Source organism: Erithacus rubecula, assembly GCF_903797595.1.
Source record: "Erithacus rubecula genome assembly, chromosome: 11".
NCBI lineage: Eukaryota > Metazoa > Chordata > Aves > Passeriformes > Muscicapidae > Erithacus > Erithacus rubecula.
Window position 1 is genome coordinate 23,775,776 of NC_136663.1, and position 20,271 is coordinate 23,796,046.

A 20,271-nucleotide genomic window follows, 5' to 3' on the forward strand; every position below is an offset into this window, starting at 1 on the left:
GGCCCGGCCGCGCAGGGCCCGGCGGGCGGGAGGAGCCGTGAGGGCACGGGGCTCAGCCCCCGGCTAACGGCCTGTGGCCCCTCCGCAGGCGGAAAGGCCGCCCAACCCCGGCCCGCCTTCACGGACGAAGCGGTTCAGAACCTGCTGTACAAAATGACGGGACTCGACCTGCACAAGGTGTTCCGGCCCGTGAAAAAGGCCCTCAAGCCGCCTCACTACAAGCTGATGACCGAAGCTCAGCTGCAAGAGGTAGGCTGCTCTGCTTCCTTCGGAAGTAAGTGATGGTTTTAGCAAAATGCTGTAATAGCCCGTATTTCTGCCTTCCTCACCGTTGCGTTCGAAAACACTCTGGTTTCTTTACTTTCTTTGAGATTATTAACAGATTATTATGACACTAAATCAGTGTAAATCAATGTTTCCTCACTTGAAAGAGCTTGGTTTGTCTAGGCTTCTGCGATTTTGATGGGATATGGAAGGAAATCTGATCTTTTTTTTCTTGAGTGACAGTTTATTAACCTGTTACACTTCCTAACTCTGTCAAATGCCCTCATCTGATACTTAAGTTATAGTCCTGGGAAATCATTGACTATTTTTTATCCCTCTCTGGTCTGACTTCATTCAGGATGACAGAGGGAGCTGACTTAAGCCATTTCTGCTGTAGCCACAATTAAAGCTGTATACAAACTGTTGGTCATGGTTTATGCTTTGAGGGAAATTTAGCATGTAAAAATACCTGAAATAAACTTGGTGTTTGAAATTAATGTTTGCAGTAGTTTGTCTATCCTAGTTTTGTAACTTCCTCCAGCATTTTGTCCAGGTTTTAGTAGTGGTAAATTGTTTACATGAAATTCACCTATCTAGAGGTGGAATTGGTGTCTCATTTTTTCTCAGCTGAATTAGAAAAAAAAAAAAAAAAGCTTCTCTAAATGAAAATATTTGTCCCCAAATTGTATGTTATCTTTCCAATAGGATGATATTTTAAATTGTGAAATTAAACTACTTTTTCCTCCTACAAGGCCACAAGAAAAGCCATTGAGGAAGCTAAAACAAAACTGATCATGCCCCCTGTTTTAAATGAACGAGAGCCAATAGATGATGTCTTAGCAGAAGACAAAGTCCTTGAAGGAACTGAAACCGCCAAATACATATTTACAGATCTAAGCTACTCCATTCCACATCGTGTAAGTAACATGACCAACAGTATTCATTTGTTCTCAAAATAAGCTTTAATGAAAATGTAGATGGATCAGTTTGCAAAAGGGCTGAGGAGTTGAAAATTCAGTCTGGTACAAGGCAGTAGACAAAAATGCATTTCTAAATATTTGCTTCTAACTGATAATAATAAATTACATTCTGCTACTCAAAAGCAGGCATGAGGAAAGCTGTGTGGTAGGTAGTTTATTATTTGCTTGTGATGTGATAGGAGTGCCAAGTTCTTCCATGCTCCTAGAAGCTTTCTGTAGGATTGGATTCCTTTGTAAGATAGAATTACTCCACACTTGCAAAGAGCTGGTGGAAGGCTGTGGAAACGATGAATGAATTCCCAGGAAAGCTGTAAAGGAGTTAGCTAATGGCATTGGGGAGTATAGGGGTAAAGTTCCCTTTGTGTAATGAAACATCTCAGTTCTTTAAGGACCAGTAAAAAGAGGCCAGAAAAATTCTTAACAAAGTTATGATTCCAAGAAGCCTTCATGGTTCAAATGTGCATGTAGTGGTGATCCTGTGAAATGAACTGCCCAGTCTTCCATTACTCTATCTGAGAGCCTTCTCCAGGAACCTGCTGTGTATTCTCCTGCTGCACCATACTGAAAACTTCCCTGTCAAACAAACTTTCCCATTTGCCTAAAGCAATTGTGCTTGTGAACAGGTCTGAGTATATTGTTTAATTAGTTTTATTTTTTTGCCTTGCACTTGACCTTACTTGATTCTAGCACCTACCCCTGGAAAAAAGGTACCAAAGTGCATGACACTTGCCTTCCTAATTTTGTATGGGTTATCAAATGATAAAATCAGGCTAACTCCCTGTCTGGGTGTGAGTTATGTTATATCTAAACTTCCCAGAGCTGTAGCTCTCAGTGTGGGCACATGCACAGCTGTCAGACAGTAAAACTGAGGTGCAAAAGCAGCATTTGTTCAGCAGGTAGCAAGGCAGAAATCATGAAACTGGCATGTGGCAAATCAGTTAGGAACTGGTGTTATTGGGGTGACTTTAGGAGTAGAAGGACTTGGACAAATGAAGGTTTTTTAGGATGGTTCTGGCTATGAAGAGAGAAGGCTTTAGCCATGTCTGGTTCTGAACTCATTTCCAGGAACGCTTCATTGTGGTTAGAGAACCAAGCGGGGTGTTACGCAAAGCCAGCTGGGAGGAGCGAGACAGGATGATCCAGATCTTCTTCCCAAAGGAAGGGCGCCGGGTGATTCCCCCCGCACTGTTCAAGGATGAGAACCTTGGGGTAAGCTGCTCCTGGCTTTGAAACAGCACTTCTCCTGCATGGCAGTCTGACAGTGAAACTGCTCTTTGGGCAGAGTACCTGGGAATAAGCCATTCTGCATGGGTGAGTTCAGCTGCTTGAATTCTGTTTCGAACAATTGCCTTTCATTGTAACAAAGTTAGGGCCGGGTAAATCCTGGGTAGGTGTATATATTGTGTCATACTAAAAACATTTGTACATTTAATCTGGAAATGTGAACTGGTGTTTCAGAATCAAAAATCAAGAAACATTATATTAATGTAATCGAGGCAGTTACTGTTACTTTTGTCCATTTTGTCTTTTGATTAAGGGGTTGCTCACTGTAAGTCTTGGCCAGAACAAGACTTGTTGTGGCTGCTGTTTTCATTTTGGAGAGTTGGGGATGATGTGATTACATAATCTACCCCTGAATCTGAACTGTTGTTTCAGACTGTGTTTCAGCAAGACCGTCATGAGGATGTCCTGAACATGTGCATTGCTCAGTTTGAGCCAGATTCACCTGACTATATCAGAGTGAGTTCACATTCCATTTTTCTAGCAAAAAAAAAAAAAAAAATCTATTAGAGAATTGTAGAGTTTTTTTTGTAAACATATATTTAAGTGGGGAGCAGAGGTGTTGGTTATATGTTCTCTAGTTTTCCAGTATAGATTGTCCTTGTGATGAGTTTTGGGGTTTATTTTTATGCAGAACAGTAAAACAGGATTTTGCACAATTTTTACCAGCCTAGAAAGATACTGCATGTACAGAAAGGTCTTTATTCCGGTACTTTTGGTATCAAAACAGAATTGATGGTAACACTTGTCAGGGGCTCTGAGCAGAGTTGTGCTGCTGAAGCCACACTGGCTGCTGGCTTAGGAGCTGGCAGGACCAGCTAGGGAACTGATGAAGTGCATTTTCAGAAACAGCAGTATGCACAAAGTAGTATTTTTGACAAACACCAGCTACAAAAATGTAGTTCTATCAGAATAAAGTCAGTAGCTATAGTTGCTGGTAAATATTAGGCTACACTTAAATGTTTACTTCTCTTCAAACTGTAATATTCTCAGTGATTTGAAAAATTGTAACTTGTGTTAGGCGACTTTTCAAGTAACTTTTTTTCCTTAGTAAAGTTGCACCTCTTTGCTCTAGTATTTTTTCTCCTGAAAGAAGAAAGGCACCTTGACAGCAGTGCAGTGAAGGGTCAGAGCTTATGCCCCTTCCTCCCCAAAAGTTCAGGACAGAGACAGGATTTAGCTTCCTTTTACCCTAAGGACATCTACACCCAAGGACTGCGCTGGCCTGAATTAGAGCAGGCGTGTGGTTCAGCATGTGGCTCGCTCCTGCACCTTAGGGCAGTGGAAAGGATGAGACTGTGGGAGGTGCAGGGGGCAAGCTGTCAGCAGGCTGCAGCTGTGCAGCTGTTTGTTTGTGTGAGACAAACCCTTGTGTGTGCAGGTTCACCACCGTGCCTACGAGGACATCGAGAAGCACGGCAAGTACGACCTGCTGCGCTCAACCAGGCACTTCGGGGGCATGGTGTGGTACCTGCTCAGCAGGAAGAAGGCAGATGGCTTGCTCATAGACATGATCAACAGAGACCTGTAAGGACAGTCTGACACTTGGGAATCCTGCTTTAGCCTTAGAATGATGTTTGGCAGTAAAAACAGTATTGCTGTCAGATAGAGGAAAGTTTGCATTTGCGTGGTGTTTTAGGCCAGCTCTGTTAGCTGTACAGGAGCACCAGTAACAGTCCATGAAGTCGTAGTGTATATATAGGTTAGTCTTCTGTAGTTTTTGGGTTTTTATTTTTGCTTCCCGTGTAATTGTCAGAACACTTCCAGCTCTGAGCACTGCTGATCTTAAAGCCTGACATTTCCACATTGAGCTCAGTTTTGGCTTATAACATTGATGCACTCTAGGTTTTGGAGTAATTCCCAAGTATTTTAGGAACACGTAGATAAGATTTTATTTTAAATGGGTGGATTTCTATAAAACATGGTGCTAAATTTGTTCAGAGATCTTTAAAGTGAACAATACTCAGTACTTCATAATGTTTCTAGATCTGGGAGAAATTTGTACAATCAGCCATGTTGCAGTGATGGCAGCATTTATTTCCTGCTGTTTCAGTCAGAAGCTTGGAACAGGTGGTCAGATCTTGCTTTTAAACCTGAGCATATGGATAATTCAGGAAAGTTCCTAGTTTAGAAGCAGATTGGTAAAGGGAAAAATTCCTGTATCTGGCCAATTTAAATGAGCAGAGTTTGGAATGTGTTTCCCTGCCACTCACTTCAGTAGTTTTAAATTCAGGTGAGAGCTGTGTGTCACAGGATTTGTAATGCTACTTCTGTAAAACATACTGGTCATTGCAGTCTGTGTTAGAAAGTTCTACTAAACACTCATTATTGGTAATTAATTGTAATTTCAGAAAGATGTCATCTGTATTATTGCTGAGTAGGCCAGCAGGCTTCAGCTGCGGGAGGGATACATGTAGGTACTTGCCTGTGTATTCCAGGGTCTGGATACTCAGTGGAACCAGCAGTTTGACAGCTTTTGCTGTACAAAGTACATCACAAAATAGACTCTGTAAATACTCTGAAGAGAAAGGAATTGCTAAAATGAGCCTTTTTTTGTTTAGGCTGGAGGATGCTACAAGTTTAATTACACTGTATCATATGCTTCACCCTGAATGTCAGTCAGCAAAGGAAGCTAAAGAAGGAAAACTTCAAGGAGTTGATCTGATCAAGGTAGGCTTTTCTGCTTTAAACCATTTAACCTGCAGAAGAGAGCTTTTAACCAGCATCACTCCATTTAGTAGCTCAATTTCTCCACCAGAACTGTTGTACATGCCACGCTGGGGTTTTTGTTAAACTGTGTATATGTACAGCTGCACCAGGAGTTCAGTTGTGGGTACCTGATCTGCCACTGGCATGATGCCTGCTGTTATATTAACCTGTCTCCTGCCATGGTTGCAGGTATTTGTGAAAACTGAATCCCAGAGAGAAGGTTATATCCAGCTGGTGCTACAGGCTTATGAAGAAGCAACGGCTACTTCTTCAGCTTCATGAAGTAAACCTCAGCTCATCAGAAGTTTTAAGTATAGACTTTCTGTACAGGATTCCACAATAAATACTTGAAAATGACTGCTACAGAATGTATTTTTCTCTACAACAGTAAATGTGAACTACTACAGCAGTTTATTTGAAAAGTTCTGTGAGTGAACACACGGGCATCATGACTTTTGTTTTTGCTGACACTGTACCCTTCAATTTTTTTATTGCTATATCTTGAATCTGAGGCGTTGCCCACATTTCATTTTCGTTATTGAGGTACATGCAGAGTCTGGACAGCTTCTAACCAATTCTAAGCCTTAAGCTGTATCACTGCTCTGTTGGAGTTTTTAGCTAGAAGTGGTGTCTGAAAGACATTGAAAGACAAACTGAGCTGATGGTTACCAATCCTAGATGGCAGCAGAGTGAAAACATAACCACATAACTCAGTGTAGGTGCTGAGAAAAGTCAGGTTAAAATACTGTTTTTCAGCTACTGTGGTGCTGGTTTCATACATTTGGAATTTATGGAAGCTGGGTTATGCTTAAGAACTCAACTATTCTTAGTAAATATTACTAGTAAATGGAGAACTGAGGAGCAGAATGTTTTAAAGGATTTATTGAATTCCTTGATAAATGAAAACATTTTTTAGTATGTTCTGGAACAGGCCTACATCTTGAATTTCAACATACTGGAAGCTGATTATCTTTGTACAGTTGCTGGCTCTATATTTTCTTCTACATGTACATGGTCCACTTGTAATACAAAAATCAAAATAACTTGGAGTACGAAGTCCACAGAACTTCATTTTTCTGGGTTTTGACCAAATTATTTCCTGATTTAGTCATCTAAAAAAGGATGTTCACTCATCTAAGATCTCTTCATCCAGATTGATATCTGTGGTATCAATATCCTCCAGATCCAAGTTATCTAAGTCATCTTCCAAGTCCAGCAGTGTCTAGGGAGAGAAAAGACTGGATGAGGGGGATAGCACTATGGTTACCTGTGAGGCAGCTTTTGGCATGGATAGCTCTGTAGGATGGATCTGCAGCCTGCAAACCCCAGCCAAGGCCTCATGAAGAACACGAGTGCTGAAGGAAGCTGGAGAGCAGCTACCTGGCTTGTGAGGAAGCCTCTTGCAGCACTGCAGCTTTTTACCAATGTTCTGAGCAGCTGGGTTTGAACTGCCCCTCATCACCCCCTGCTGAACAGGTCTTACTGTGGGCAGTGTCTGCCAGAGTCAGGTTTGCTGTAGCTTGGTTCAATCACACTCACTAAATTCTTTAATGGCAAATGAATTGAGAGCTTATACTTCCCCTTATTAAACTGTTTAGGTACCTTTTGATCTCTTGCTGGAAGGTTATCAGAGTTCTGCACAACTGTCTTCATCACTTCTTGTTTAGGAGAAGGAACTGGTTCTTCAGCCTTCTTCTAATGGCAAAGAAATTCCTTTAGTTTTTGCAACTTAAATTCTTTCAACAAAAGCAGGTAAACAACAGCAGACCTCTAATGCCCCTTTCCCAGTGGATCTCTTTCAGCTTCCCTTAGTTATTCTTGAGCCACATCTTCACTGTCAGAAAGCATTCTAGTCCTCACTCCATTGGAGACTATCTCCTTCCCCAGTATATGTGAAGCAGTTGAGGATGGAACTGATATGATGAGAACCTTCAGAAATTATCAGTTTATTTTAAATACTGAAATGCTGTTAGTGATTTTCAACATGCTCAGCAGGAGAGACTAAATTAGTTGAGACTGACAGCAAATTTTAGTAGTTGCTGGGCTTTGTGTCCCAAATCCTATAATGGTTTAACACATCACCTTCTCGCTTCACTGCTGCACAAGTTTTATATTTAGATAATTTACTAGTCAGTACTATTATTGATGCAAAGATACTATTCAATTAACTATTTAATTATAGAAGTAATCTGTCTCCTACAAAATGTGCTATATTCAGCCTCAGCTGTAAGAGACTACTGGGGTTTAGAGCTTTTATGCAATCATGAGCTGAATGCAAAGATACACTGAGGTCTTGTTTTCAGCTTCTGTGGCAAGCTAATTCTCATTTGCTTCCATTTGTTTCTATAGGTAGCCCTGACCATGTTGTTTATCATCTTTAACAAATCTGCAGACAAGTTTGATTTTGTTTTAATAGTAACAAGAGGCAGAATCACTATAGAGGCTTAAAAGTAACCTAACTGCTGTGTAAGGGATGTTCAAAATTATGTTTTGTAGTGCATCTCCTTTGAGGAAAAATATACAAACAATGGAGAGTTGTAGCTTTTCTGTTTCTCCTTCAGTTTCCAGTTCAGTTTTTAGATGTTTACAGTCTCAAATAGTTGTGCCAGCATCACTGCCTTTAACAAATCCTTGCCATTATGATTTTCACATACAAATGTAAAGTGTATTTGACTTGAGCAAAATTAGAAGTTGTCATCTTCTCCTAAGGCTCTGAAAAGCTTTAAGTATTTGTTTCAAATCTGTATGCTTATACCATAGACTTGTCCTATTTTCTGCATAAGAATTGGACACTGAAGTGGTAAAAAAATGAATTTGTTACTTCAGATATTGATTAGAACCTATGTTCAAGGACCCAAATAGGATTCCTGGTAGGTTAGTTATGGAGCAGTGTTATTCCATAACCATGCAGCACACCAGCACAGAACACAGGGCATTTGTCACTGCTGTAATAGGCAAGAGTCTCCATTTCCAGCTACTGAGCTTTTAGAAACCAGCTGCAGTTGAGGCAGTGTTTGTAAATGCAACTGGACTTACTTTTCTGTAGGACGAATTCAGTGGAAAGAATCTACAATTACACTACAAAGGGTGACCCAGGGTAAGGAAGCACAAATAATTTCAGTCAAGAAGCTGTTAGTAGGTACAGATGTAGATTAAGAATCTGAGGAAAATAACATGAAGCCAACTGCAGCACTTACAAGTCAAGGTAATGAAAGCAACAATTTTTCCGTTACTGGTGAAATAATTCTCGAGGGCAGATGTTACTGTAAGATAGCAAAGTTCTCCCTTAGATTCATCACTCACTGACCTGAGATGTCATTATTCCAGAGGGCTCAAACCCTTTTGCTTCTTCAAGTAAGTTTCTTTCTTCATTTGGCTACAAGTAAAAAAAGACACATTTAAGTGCTGCACTGAGCTGCTGAGAGCTGATTTCACATACCACCAAATGTTTTTCTTCTAGAGACAGAAAAACCTACTTACAGTGACAAGGGGGTATTCCCTGGCTGGCCTCAAGTCAGCAAGACTTTGCTTAACGTACTCTTCAGCAACAAATGCCTCCTTTAATCCAGGGAAAAGATTTTCATATTCTGTAGGATCAGCAAGAGACTCAGCAGCTTTTTGATTGACTTTAGAGAGGTTCTCCCGCCAGAGCTTAACAACCCTGGAGATGCAAAGCAGATTTGTTACAGACAGCTCATTCAGACAACACAACTCATGCTCTGCATATGCTTAGAAATTACCTTGAAACTTGGCTTGGCAAATACGTCCGTGCAAGGAAAGCAGCTTCAGGGAGACGCCCAGTTTTGATCAGGAGTTCCAAGCATGAATCAAGCCTAAAAGATTTCAAAATGGGATTTTAACTAGTAAACTTAGTAAAGGCAAATTCTTGCATTAGAACAGTTGTTTATTCTATTCCATTAATTTAAGGTGATTTAATTTCAGATTTTAAATCTAGCAGCCATTATGGAATGAGCTTTCCTGAGAAGGACCTATGCCCATCTTTCTCCATTAGGATTTCAGTTAGCTGTAGTTAACCACTTGAAGAACCTGAGGGTCTTGGCCCTTGAGAAGACAGAACAGAGCAATCAGAAGCTCGTTTGCCACTTACTTTCCCTGCAGGAAGTAGCTCATAAATGCCACATTATTCTTGCCATCCTTTTCTGCACCTTCAGCCAACTTGTTCACCATGCTGGCATTCCCTGAAGCTGTGGCCAGGAGCAGCAGCCCCCCGTAGTCTTGGGCATGGTGGAGACACTCCTGGGCTAAGCCAAACTGGCATTTACTGATGGCAAGTTCTGCAAGCTGCTTCCACTTCTGTTCTGACTGATTTTGTACAAAAAGGGAAGAGGGGGGAAAGGAAAAAACCAAATCACTCACATTTCTGACCAGCATTTAAAGGTTTTCATAGCACTCAGTATGAAAATATAAGTTGGCTTGTGAAGGTGCTGTATCCCATGACTACACTTGTCTTCCCTTTGAGGTACTGTGATTACTGCAGCTTCCTAGCATGACTTCCCAACACTCCCAGTGAGTGTTAAGAGATCCCTACCCAGCTGTAACATTACATAAAATAAACAGCTTCTCAGTAAACATGGAGGGGGGAGGCAGGAATAACTCTGGAAATTTAACTAACAATCTCTTAAAGCTCCCAAGTTAACCCTCAGAACACTAAAAGGCATTTGTGTCTGTAACTAAGTTAACATTCCTTCTAAAGAACTTGGTTATTTTACAGCAGAAACAATGAGATCGATTCTCTGTGTAATAATGATGGGACAAATTACTGCCAGTCAATTCTTTTAGTGCAGAAGTCTAAGTTTGCCAAGGCTGGAACAAAGGTCTGAAGGCTTCAGCCCTGTCTTTCCTCCCTGTTAAGTACTGGAGATGAAGTTCTGGGCTCAAGTTTCCTATTCTGCAGGAGTTCCTGTGGCTTTCTGAGCAGTCACCGTTCTTTGTCCCCATTCAACAGGTCAGATTCCTTTGAATTACAGGCTGAAGAACTTCATCAAAGGAGCTGGAGGCATTTCAGTTGTGTTTAGGGAGTTGTATTGCATCCCCACATATCACTGCCTTTTCTTACAGGGCATCTCAGACTCCTGCTAATACTGAGAATCCAGGATGAATCACCCAAATTGATATAGTTACCTCTGCTTCCACTGCAAGCTGATAGGCTATTTTTAATTCTCCAAGTTGAAGAGCAAGTTCAAAACGATGCTCTGGATCTGTAGACACTGCAAGAGCTTGTTGTTTGAAGCCCTAAAATAAAAATTTGACAGTGAAGCTGGGACCTGTCAGGTCAAACATAATCCTAAATACTTAAACAAAGCACTCTGAACAGAAGGTTATAGTGTTCTCAAACAAACAGGATTATTAACAAGAGTTAATGCTCATGGATAGTATCACTGGGTTTTGCTTAGCAAACTCAATTAAGAATGTGAAAAAATCAATTTATTTAGTTGCATAATTAAGAAGTAGCTTTCTTGCCTGTTTTTCAAGAAAATGTGCGACCCTGGTTCTCTGTTCCTTTGGAATTGTGGGAAGAACTTTGTCAGCCATGCCGAAATCTCTCCTCATCACAGCAGTTTGATACTCCAGCACTGAGACCAGCAGAGAGTAACTAACAATGTTCAGCTCTTTATCACCCAAATACAGCCTGTTGTCCTTGGGGATATACCCCAGGAGATACATTGTTCTGAAACAAAACAGAGAACACTCAGCTGCAACAGACTCACACAGTCAGTCTGTAAAAAGCCATTCCTGTAGTTCTTATGGTAGCAGGAATACTCCCATCAAATACTGTTGGGGTTTCAAACCAGGACAAATACTCAGCTTTTCCTGGGTGTACTCTTTCACACAGCACTGTTCATCCCTCAGACCTGCACTGCTGCCTCACAACACCCACCTTGTTCCCACCTCTGGTGCTAAGGCAGGGCACAGCAGCAGCTGCCAGGCTTCACCCTGAACCCCCTGCTCTCACTGAGAGAGAACCTTGAACACCTGAACTGAAGCAGCACCTCACCTGTCCAGGTGGGCAATGGTGACAATCTCTCCTCCAACATAGTAGTTGAGTCTGTTGACAGAGCTGGTGTAAATAAAGCAGTCACCAACCCACAGACCTGTTTTCACAATCTCCTGGATCTCTCCAAGAACCTGCAAAGCAAATTTGGTTAATTAGATACATAAAAAGATACTTCTAGGCAGCAGAAAGACTACTGCAATTTAAAGTGTAATTCCATATTCCATACTTAAATAGTTGGGCAAGTTGCAAATATAATTTTAGATATAGATTAGAAGTACATAAATGATAATTCAGTTTTATATGCATGCTGCCCTAATTCTTAACTAAGCCAATTAAGAACCTAGGAAATAAGCACCACACTAAGCTTTAAGCAAGACAATCAAAGGTAAGTTTCCTTCTGAAATTGTCATTTCTGACATTTCACTGCATGAAGTTTTTTTCACTTCTCAAACTTGAATAACATTTCAAAACTTGAAAATTATAGAAAAAAATTAGTCAATGACCCAAAAGTGTGTTTTAAAAACAATATCTGTAACTCTCTGACAATAGATGAAGAGAAATGCAGGCATCAAGACATGTTATGCTGTGATTCAGACAGGGATGCACTCTTCAGGAATCCCAAAAAAATGATCAAGTATTCCTCAGGCAGAGGCACAATATCTGGAAACTAACATCTAAATTGGACTATGTTAAGGACTAAGTTTGCTGCACTCTCTTTCTTCTACCATCTCTAATCTCATCCCAGTTTTTAAATAGAAGGTACCTCAAAGGCATCTTCAATTCCATCTTCAGTGACACCTTCATGTGTTTCTTGGGCTGCTGCCACTTTCTCTGACAGGTACTTAAGAATGAAGAATGACTCTTCTGTAGCAATGCACACAAGCTCACCCGAGTCAGACCAGAAAATCTGTGACAGCAGAATCAACAGTGCACAGTGTTACACAGCCCAGGTTATAGACCATGTGGGAATTAAGGGTAAAACACACCAGCTCTAGAAGCTTTAGGACTCAGAAGCCAACACTTACAGGAATTTTTCTGCCCTTTCTGCCACATGGCCGAGATCAACTTAAATTATTACTTTATTACTGACAGCTTGGCTTCATGCAAGAAAATTAGTTTAATAAAAAAATATAAATCAGTAAACTCAGACAGGTAACTATCTTCAGTCCCATGCAGAACCTTACGTGTTTGGGCTGGATTTCAATCCTGCGAATCAGCTCTGTGTTCTCCCAGTCGTAGAATGCCAGGCCATTTACAGATCTGACCCCCAACAGAAAGCCACCATAGATGCCTGAAAGGAAATAAAGGTGGAAGAAATCCCCATTGTGCAAAACTCACACCAACATAATTATTTTTAAAGTACTTACCTTCTGCTCCAAAATCAGGCTTGAACGACTTCTTCTCTTTGAAATTCTTAAATATTTTTACAACACTGTTGCTCTCCCTGATTGCATATCTAAATAAATAAACAAATAAATAAACAAAACAATTATTCACTTTCCAAAATAGTAAATTACTAAACCAGAAGCTGCTACAAAACAACTGCGTTTGAGTTATCTTCTAAAACCAGCAGAATGCTAAAAATTCAAACTTTTCAAGCACGACAACTATTGAAAGTCCATTTTGCATGCATATTTTGGTCTGAAAACGGCTTGAAAATTAAACTAAAGTAGCAGCAGCAAATGCAATACAAAGGAAAAAACTTGCAAGACTTACTCTGAAGAGTCATGCGCCCACACAAACTCCTGTGCAGACCCAAAGCTCTTGTTCCTCAGAGCCATGGCTGTGTAGATGATGTATTCACCATCACCACACACCACCACAAACCTGAGGCAGGAGAGAGAGGCACTTGTCAAATATCTGTGTTCAGGTCAGCAGGCAGCAGCAAGAAGGAAAATGATCTGCAAATGTGAAGGTTCCCATGCCCAGGGTGATCACAGAAACACAGAATATGAGCTTCATATATGCCCTAAAATGTCATGGAACTCCATTTCCTTCCTGAATCATGCTCCTCCTGTCTCCACTGTTCAGCTCTTGTATCTTGGATTCCTTTTATTTGAGCCTGTTAACAAAAAACCCCAAGCAGTTCAAGGGAAGTGATAAAGGAATGAGTTACCGTCCATTAGGGTTGTGCTGGATTGTCTGAGGATAGATTTCACAGCTGCCCATATCCTTCACAGCCAGTGGCAACCTCTCTCCATCTTTGATTTCAGCATCTCCCATTGCTTTCAAGTTAGCCTGTTGGACTTCAGAATGTTTAGCCCAAATAATTTTTCCATTTGCATCCATGGACATAGCAGGTTCTTCACGACCAAGCTAGAAAATAAGAAAAGTTAGGCTATGGAAAAAATACATTGTTGATTTTCTTTTCAATTGAAAATATCAAGTGAAATAAGCTAATCTCTATCAAAAAAGCAATTAAAATGCCAAAATTTCAGTATTTTAGGTACTATCCCAGAATCAGAAACCAGTTGTGCACACAGGAGAGCGATGAATCACAATTTCTCTCTTCAAGCCATGAACTGTACCTTAACAATAATGCTGCCTTCATCATATCCCAAGGCCACGTTGTTGGAGCCTCTCAGGCTGGCCACACACCACACCCTCTCCATGCCGTAGTTCAGGGTGCTCTCCAGGCGGTATGTGCTGGAGTGCCAGATCCGCACCGTGCCTGGGGAAAAACAGGGATGGATCCTTTCAGCTCAAAGTGAGGGAGCAGGGGTGCAGCCACACCACCACCAGAGCTCTCCCCTCTGTTCTTTTCCTGTGCTTTCCACACCAGAAACCCAAAGTTACCATCTTCAGAGCCGGTGATGATGATGGGCAGCTCCGGATGGAAGCTGACACATGACACGTTCTGAGCATGGCCTTCCAGTGTCTGGACACAGGTTTTATTCTGAAAGGAAGAGAGAACACAATGACACATTTTAACCCTTATTTCTTTAAGAAAAATCTCCCCCAAATCTAAAATAGATCTGAAAATTCTCTAAATTTCTTACATTTGCAAGGCATTCAAACAACAGCACCAAGATATTAGAAACTGTGATTGTGTTGAGTTGTACCTCCTGCCCAGAAGAAAATATTTATTTCCCTTGGCAGAGGCATTTTTCTCTATTTTCAGATGTGTTTATGGCTAAAAATATGCTTTCTCAGAGCTGCATAGCACAACAGATGAAAGCAAGATAGAAAGCTGAGTTCACTGCAAAAACAAAAAAAATCACAACCAAACACTGCATTACAGGTGGAAACAGATTTAATTTAGATCTTTGGTAAGAATGTTCATTCACACAGTTGTGAAAGACAGGCTACTCTGCTTGGGGTAACTAAGTCAACATGTATAGTGTCTCCAGCTGCACATGGTGGCAAAATCTCAAGCACTCTTGTGTAATATTCATGATTGCACTGAAGGCTTAAATTAACAGTGCCAGCTTCAACTTCTGGGCTTGGATTTACTCTGGGCAGTAAGTTTTAATGACCAGAAAGTACCACCCAACTTCTCTTTTGCCCTTCTGGCCATTCAGACACTTGTACACAAGAAGAACTCAGGAGTTCTAGACTCCAGCACCAGAACTGATCTCTTCCCTGAGGAGCATTCAAGCAGGGCACCTCATCATCCTGAATGCAACACATGGGACTGTGCCAATGTGTACAGGATGACACAGGAGGTGGGGGAAGCTATAAAGAATGAAGAAAGAAAAGAGAGGTGGAATGATGGAAAGAATTGATGCATGAGCAATATTTACACTTGAACATAGCGGGGGAACAGCTTAATCCACAAACATGAGGCTAAAAGGCAGGGAATCAATTTACCACAGGAAAAAAAATGTAACAACAGAAACTTTGTACCAAATGTGGCAGCCTGCACACAAAAGCTTCTCAAGAGCTGAGCACACACCTGGTAGTCCCAGATCTTCACCAGACGGTCATCTGCCCCAGAAATGAGGTATGGCTTGTCCCCACCACTGTAATAGTCAATGCAGTTCACTCCTTTCTCGTGGCCTTCCAAGGTGAAGTTGGGAGAGGATGATCCAAGCTGCCACACCTAAACAGCAAAACACAAACCACCTGTACTCAGCAATCTTCTGTGTCCAGGTCAGCCCTGGCAAACACAACAGGCTTGCAGAAGTACTTCACAAATCCAAAGAGAAATTACACAGAATTCCAAAGACGCAGTTGTGAAAAATGTCAACAACTGCTCAGCAAACTACCAGTCCTTCCCCCAGTAAACACAAATAATATTCCTCCAAACAATGAAATTGGTTGCTTTAAACTTCTTTACAGACATAAAACCATATGAAGCACTGTTTTTAAGAAGTAATATCTGTAATAAATAAGTAAATAAATAATAAAACTAGCTAGTAACTAACTGCTATTATACATGAGTTTCTTCCAACTGTGCCCTGATTTTTAATTTTTTCCACTTGCACTAAAGAATATCAAATCTCATGTTAAATGAGGATATAAAATGAAGCAAATCAAGTGCAGATATATAGGTGTTTTCTCATGTTTATAACTCTAAATCAGCATTTACATGCACCTGATCTCAACATCTGTGGTTACATGAAATCAGTGCTGGCTTTTTACAGCCAATATACTGATAATGTACAGGAAGTGTGAGGAGGTGTCACTGCACATTGGCTGCAAATCTGTAGTCACAGATATTTAGTAACAGCTGCAGAGCAAATGAGACTATGAGAAGGCTGAAAGTGTCTCTGGAAAGAATTTCATGCACAGATAGCCAAGGCCATCAAAGTAATGGGAGAGACACCTTTAGCAGGGTTTAGGTTTTTCTTTTTAATACACAGTTGAAGTCTCTATCCACTACACAGTTTCAATACTCCCAAATCACCCATTGACAGTAAAACCATTGCTCCTCTTCCATATTTCTGTGTAGTCCAAATGGAGATACAGCACTTGAAAGAGTTTAAAGAACTAGACTCCAATGATTAGAGACAACAGGTAATCTGGTAAATTTACAGAGTTGCTTAGCAGGTGCCTGACCAATGTCCAGGTCTTTGTTCAGTCAAAATTTCATTACTGCACCTGCTTTTAAGAATATAGACCCATCATCCATACAAGATTATTGCTTTGTATACACTGATCATCACTTAACGACTGAAAAACCCAAATAGAATTTCTCTACCTTAATTGTCCTATCCAAAGAGGCACTGGCAAACTGGTTATTGTCTTTTGGGTTTATGACAATCTGCATGACGTAGTGAGTGTGTCCTTCAAACACCTGAGAACAAGACCATTTCTTATCCCAGTCCCAGAGTTTGATCAGCATGTCATCTGGAAAAAACCACAAACAACAACCAACTAAGCTTCAGTGGGTGAGAACTAGCTCCTTATACTGCATAATCCTCCAGAACTTCATATTACAGGCTGAAAAGGAGGTACTCCTAATAATCTATTTGCAACTATATAAGATTACCAGTCCTTGCAGAAGTACCACTGGGAGATGAAAGTTGTCTGCTGCTTTTAAGTCAGATCCCCAGCTAAAAACTTACTCTAAACCACAGCAAAATTTTTTAAAAAACACAACCTGAGCTGTTATTTGAGTGCTTGCCCCACTAATTAGCACATATACAAATGTTTCCTCTGGCAGATATTAAGAGAGAAGGCTCATTGCTCTTCTCTGGCAAGAATACAAATAATTATATTTTAAATTTTAAGTGCAGTTGATATTCCATTAAAAAACCAGGAACGCATCTACCAAGAAATAACAAAATAACAACTGCCACATTGGCTACTTGCTCCAGGAATCCTGAGTCTTCCCAAGAAGACCTGCAAGCCCTCAGTGCACACAAACCAGGAGGCTGAACACAGCAGAACATGAAAACCTGTCCCAGGACTCTCACCACTGCTCGTGAGGATGAAGGGCTGCGTGGGGTGCACTGCAATGCACCGGATGTAGTCGGAATGGGCCTCAAACATATGAACTCTTTCCAGTGTGTTGTAATTAAAAACTCTGATCTGCATGTCATCCTGGGAAACAGACAAAAAGCCACATGAAAATCAGTCTCTTGTGCAGTGCACCTTCTATGCAATGCAGGGGAGCTAGGAAAAAACATTCCACCGTTGAAGACAACAAAATGTTTAAGGAATTTTGCTTGCTAAGTTATACAAATTATAGTTGGATTCAGAAGGCTATAAATTACACACTACTGTTTCAAGTAATTTATGCAATCGAAAAAACTTCAACTAAATTTTTATTTTTACAGGTAACTGAGTCACAGCAGTGCAAGGTAATGAAATGAAAATAAATTTTTTCCAGGCAGACCAGGAAATGAAAGTTGAGACAAAAATATTTAGGCATTACCTTAATTTAGCCAAAAAATATTCACTCCATAAAGAAAAATGTGTTACCAAGATCAGAGTACAACTATTCCTCTCAAAGCAGAATCACTGAATAAAAGCAGACACATTTTTTCTAGTTGTGAGCAAAACTAAATAAAATATTCTTAATATAACCAAGAACAAAGAAAGCAATTTCTAATTCATATTACCTAGGACTGTCAATAGTTTCATCTTAGTTAAAGTAGCACCTATGATACTGAGTCAGAACTGTGTGCTGAGTATGTTCCACATGGCATTACCTGCAGAGTCAGTCACCTTAGCAGCTTGCTCTCTTAAAATGAAAAGTTTAAGCTACTACGTTTCCTTAAAGGAGAAAACTTTTGTAGTGAAGTATTCCCTTCTCCTCTACAAATTCCTATCAGGCCAGGTTATTACATGATGCAGAAAGTAATGGCATGAAAATTAATCAGAGAAAGTGTAGCTGCATAGGAAACCACAAGAGGAGAACAGCTTACAGCTCCAGTAACAACCCAGTTCTTCCTGGCCACGAACTTGGCAGCTCTCACGGGCAGGTCACACACTTCAAAATTCTTCACCAGAGTCTGAAAACAAAAACAGTTACGTTTATAGCACTGGAGACAACACAAATTCTGAAACCAGCTCTTTCTACTTTTTTACAGTGTCCAGTATGTCACTTCCTTGTCTACAGATACAGTGACTCTTGTACTCAGCCAGAGGAGAGCACAGTCAGTTAGCAGCAGCGACTGAAGATTCAGTACAAATTCAATTTTCCAGCACCAGCTACACATGTGTCAGTGATGAAGAGTCCCCAGCAAGGCACAGCTAGAGGCATCACCTGTGTTTCGTGGTTCCACACACAGACACTGCCGTTGTAGAGGCTGGCCAGCATCCATGGCTCCGTGGGATGCAGGTCCACACTCTTCACCCGGTCAGAGCGCGCCGTCAGCTTCCGCTTGATGTCCAGTCGGAGAGGCTGGGGAAACAAGGGGCAATGCCAGGGCATCTGACAGCAAACTGGCACAGGAAAGGGAAAGGGAGAGCTGCAGTTTGCTCTTAGAATAAAAGGATCCAATCCTGCTGTTCAGGAAGACAGAAGGTCACTACTGTTTTCTAGCCATATGTATCTGGTTTTGTAGGGAGCATCACATCCCCACCAATGGCAATTGCTCTGTTTAGTTTAATTCTGTGAAATTCAGAATTTCTTCATACAGCAAAAAGTACCTCCAGCAGAGTCAAAGAAAAAACAAAAGAGATGCACTGCACATCTTCCTGGTGTCGCTGAACTATGAAAGCAAAGGAGAGAGAACATGTGCCTAATACAAATGTTTGAAAATTAATCTTCCTGCTACTTCACCTGACAAACCAGGAAGAAAAGCCAGCTATCACAATAGAGCACAACAGCATTTGCCCATTATAAATTTACTTCCATCCACAATTTCAAAATTACATTTTAGAATGGAACACTGTCTCCTAGAAAGTGAGAGAGAAGTTTAAGTCTTTCCCTTACAAACAAGACTCTGACTTTCCACTTTCGTCACCAGCAATGTAAAGCCAGAGTACTTCAAAGGCATGAAGTCTAGCAAAGTGATTTTCTAATATATTCGAGGCATTATGGATTCATTTAAACACTCATTTAAGATCACTTAATGCTGCTTTTATCTCAGAGAACTCAGTGGGTAGTGGCTGATCAAAGAACACTGCATGTAATAATAAAACCTGTAGTTACCTATGTTAGACACTGCAAGGAAAAAAAACCACCTGGCTATCATGTAGCAGCTGCACCACAGCCATGACACGGGATGTGGAGTTGAATTTGGGTTCATTTCTCCGGCTACAAACAGCAGACAGGCAAGCACAGCTCCCCTTGATCCCGCGCTTATCCCTGGAGGTCAGGCTCGGCAGCTCCCCAGGGCCGGGACCGGCCGCTCCGAGGGCCGAGCCCGGGACAGCGGCTCGGGGGGCTGAGAACGCCTGGGAGCGCCCAGCCCCGGCCCCTCCTGCCCTCGGGCAGCTGCGCCGCCTCGCTGGGCCCGGCGGGGCCGGTCCCCCTCCCGCAGCGAGGGCGCCCAGCCCCCGGGCCCCCGCCTGAGGCTCACCATGGCCGCGCCGCGCCCCGGTGCGCCCGGCCCCGCTCCGCTCCGCTCGCCGCCGCCCCGCTCGCTCCGACCTCCGACGTGGAGCTTCCGGGCCTGCCGCTCTCGCGACAGCGCCGCGAGCCGGCCCACAGTCTCGCGAGAGCCAGGTGCCGCGGCGGAATGCCGGGAAGTGTAGTCGGGTGGCGCTCAGCGCGGGGCATGGCGGGAGTTGTAGTCGGCGCGCGCTGCCTCAGGAGGGGAGGGGGCTCGGAGACGCGATCAGAAACCGGGAAGGGACCCACAGGGACCTGCGAACGGAGCTCCGATCCCGTAAAACACACTCCGAGCATCGCCCCGAGTGTCTGAGCGAACCCAGCTCTGCCACACCCTGAGCATCGCTCCGAGTGTGAGAGAGTGAACCCAGCTCTGTCACAGCCTGAGCATCGCTCCGAGTGTCAGAGAGTGAACCCAGCTCTGTCACAGCCTGAGCATCGCTCCGAGTGTCTGAGAGCGAGCCCAGCTCTGTCACAGCCTGAGCATCGCTCCGAGTGTGAGAGTGAACCCAGCTCTGTCACAGCCTGAGCATCGCTCCGAGTGTCTGAGAGTGAACCCAGCTCTGTCACAG

At 42.1% G+C, this 20,271-nt stretch overlaps 2 protein-coding genes across 5 annotated transcripts in view; one reads left to right on the top strand and one right to left on the bottom strand.

Annotated features, from left to right (window-relative positions):
• Positions 1–20,271, top strand: part of MRPS22 (mitochondrial ribosomal protein S22) — a 403,791-nt gene that overhangs the window by 215 nt on the left and 383,305 nt on the right. For 2 of the 3 annotated variants that reach the window (XM_079315420.1, XM_079315418.1), the window contains exons 2-8: positions 89–249; positions 1,017–1,181; positions 2,310–2,453; positions 2,901–2,984; positions 3,907–4,052; positions 5,087–5,195; positions 5,424–5,547. In XM_079315420.1, the coding sequence (XP_079171546.1) occupies positions 89–249; positions 1,017–1,181; positions 2,310–2,453; positions 2,901–2,984; positions 3,907–4,052; positions 5,087–5,195; positions 5,424–5,516 (902 nt within the window). In that variant the 3' untranslated portion in view covers positions 5,517–5,547. Of the gene's footprint in view, positions 1–88; positions 250–1,016; positions 1,182–2,309; positions 2,454–2,900; positions 2,985–3,906; positions 4,053–5,086; positions 5,196–5,423; positions 5,592–20,271 lie in introns of those variants that run through there. The other variant, XM_079315419.1, reaches the window with a different exon arrangement.
• COPB2 (COPI coat complex subunit beta 2) lies at positions 6,090–19,803 on the bottom strand. 2 transcript variants are annotated; one of them, XM_079315412.1, is made up of 22 exons: positions 19,668–19,803; positions 18,407–18,544; positions 18,066–18,152; positions 17,112–17,238; positions 16,394–16,542; positions 15,146–15,292; positions 14,047–14,146; positions 13,779–13,921; positions 13,367–13,566; positions 12,967–13,077; positions 12,618–12,706; positions 12,435–12,541; positions 12,014–12,157; positions 11,251–11,381; positions 10,716–10,923; positions 10,377–10,487; positions 9,343–9,557; positions 8,975–9,067; positions 8,715–8,895; positions 8,542–8,610; positions 6,837–6,926; positions 6,090–6,456 (listed from the first exon to the last, which is right to left on the bottom strand). In XM_079315412.1, the coding sequence occupies exons 1-22, from the start codon at positions 19,668–19,670 to the stop codon at positions 6,361–6,363; spliced, it is 2,739 nt and encodes a 912-aa protein (XP_079171538.1). In that variant the 5' UTR covers positions 19,671–19,803; the 3' UTR covers positions 6,090–6,360. The 2 variants fall into 2 exon arrangements, with proteins under 2 accessions (XP_079171538.1, XP_079171537.1); XM_079315411.1 differs by having other exon boundaries at positions 6,837–6,929.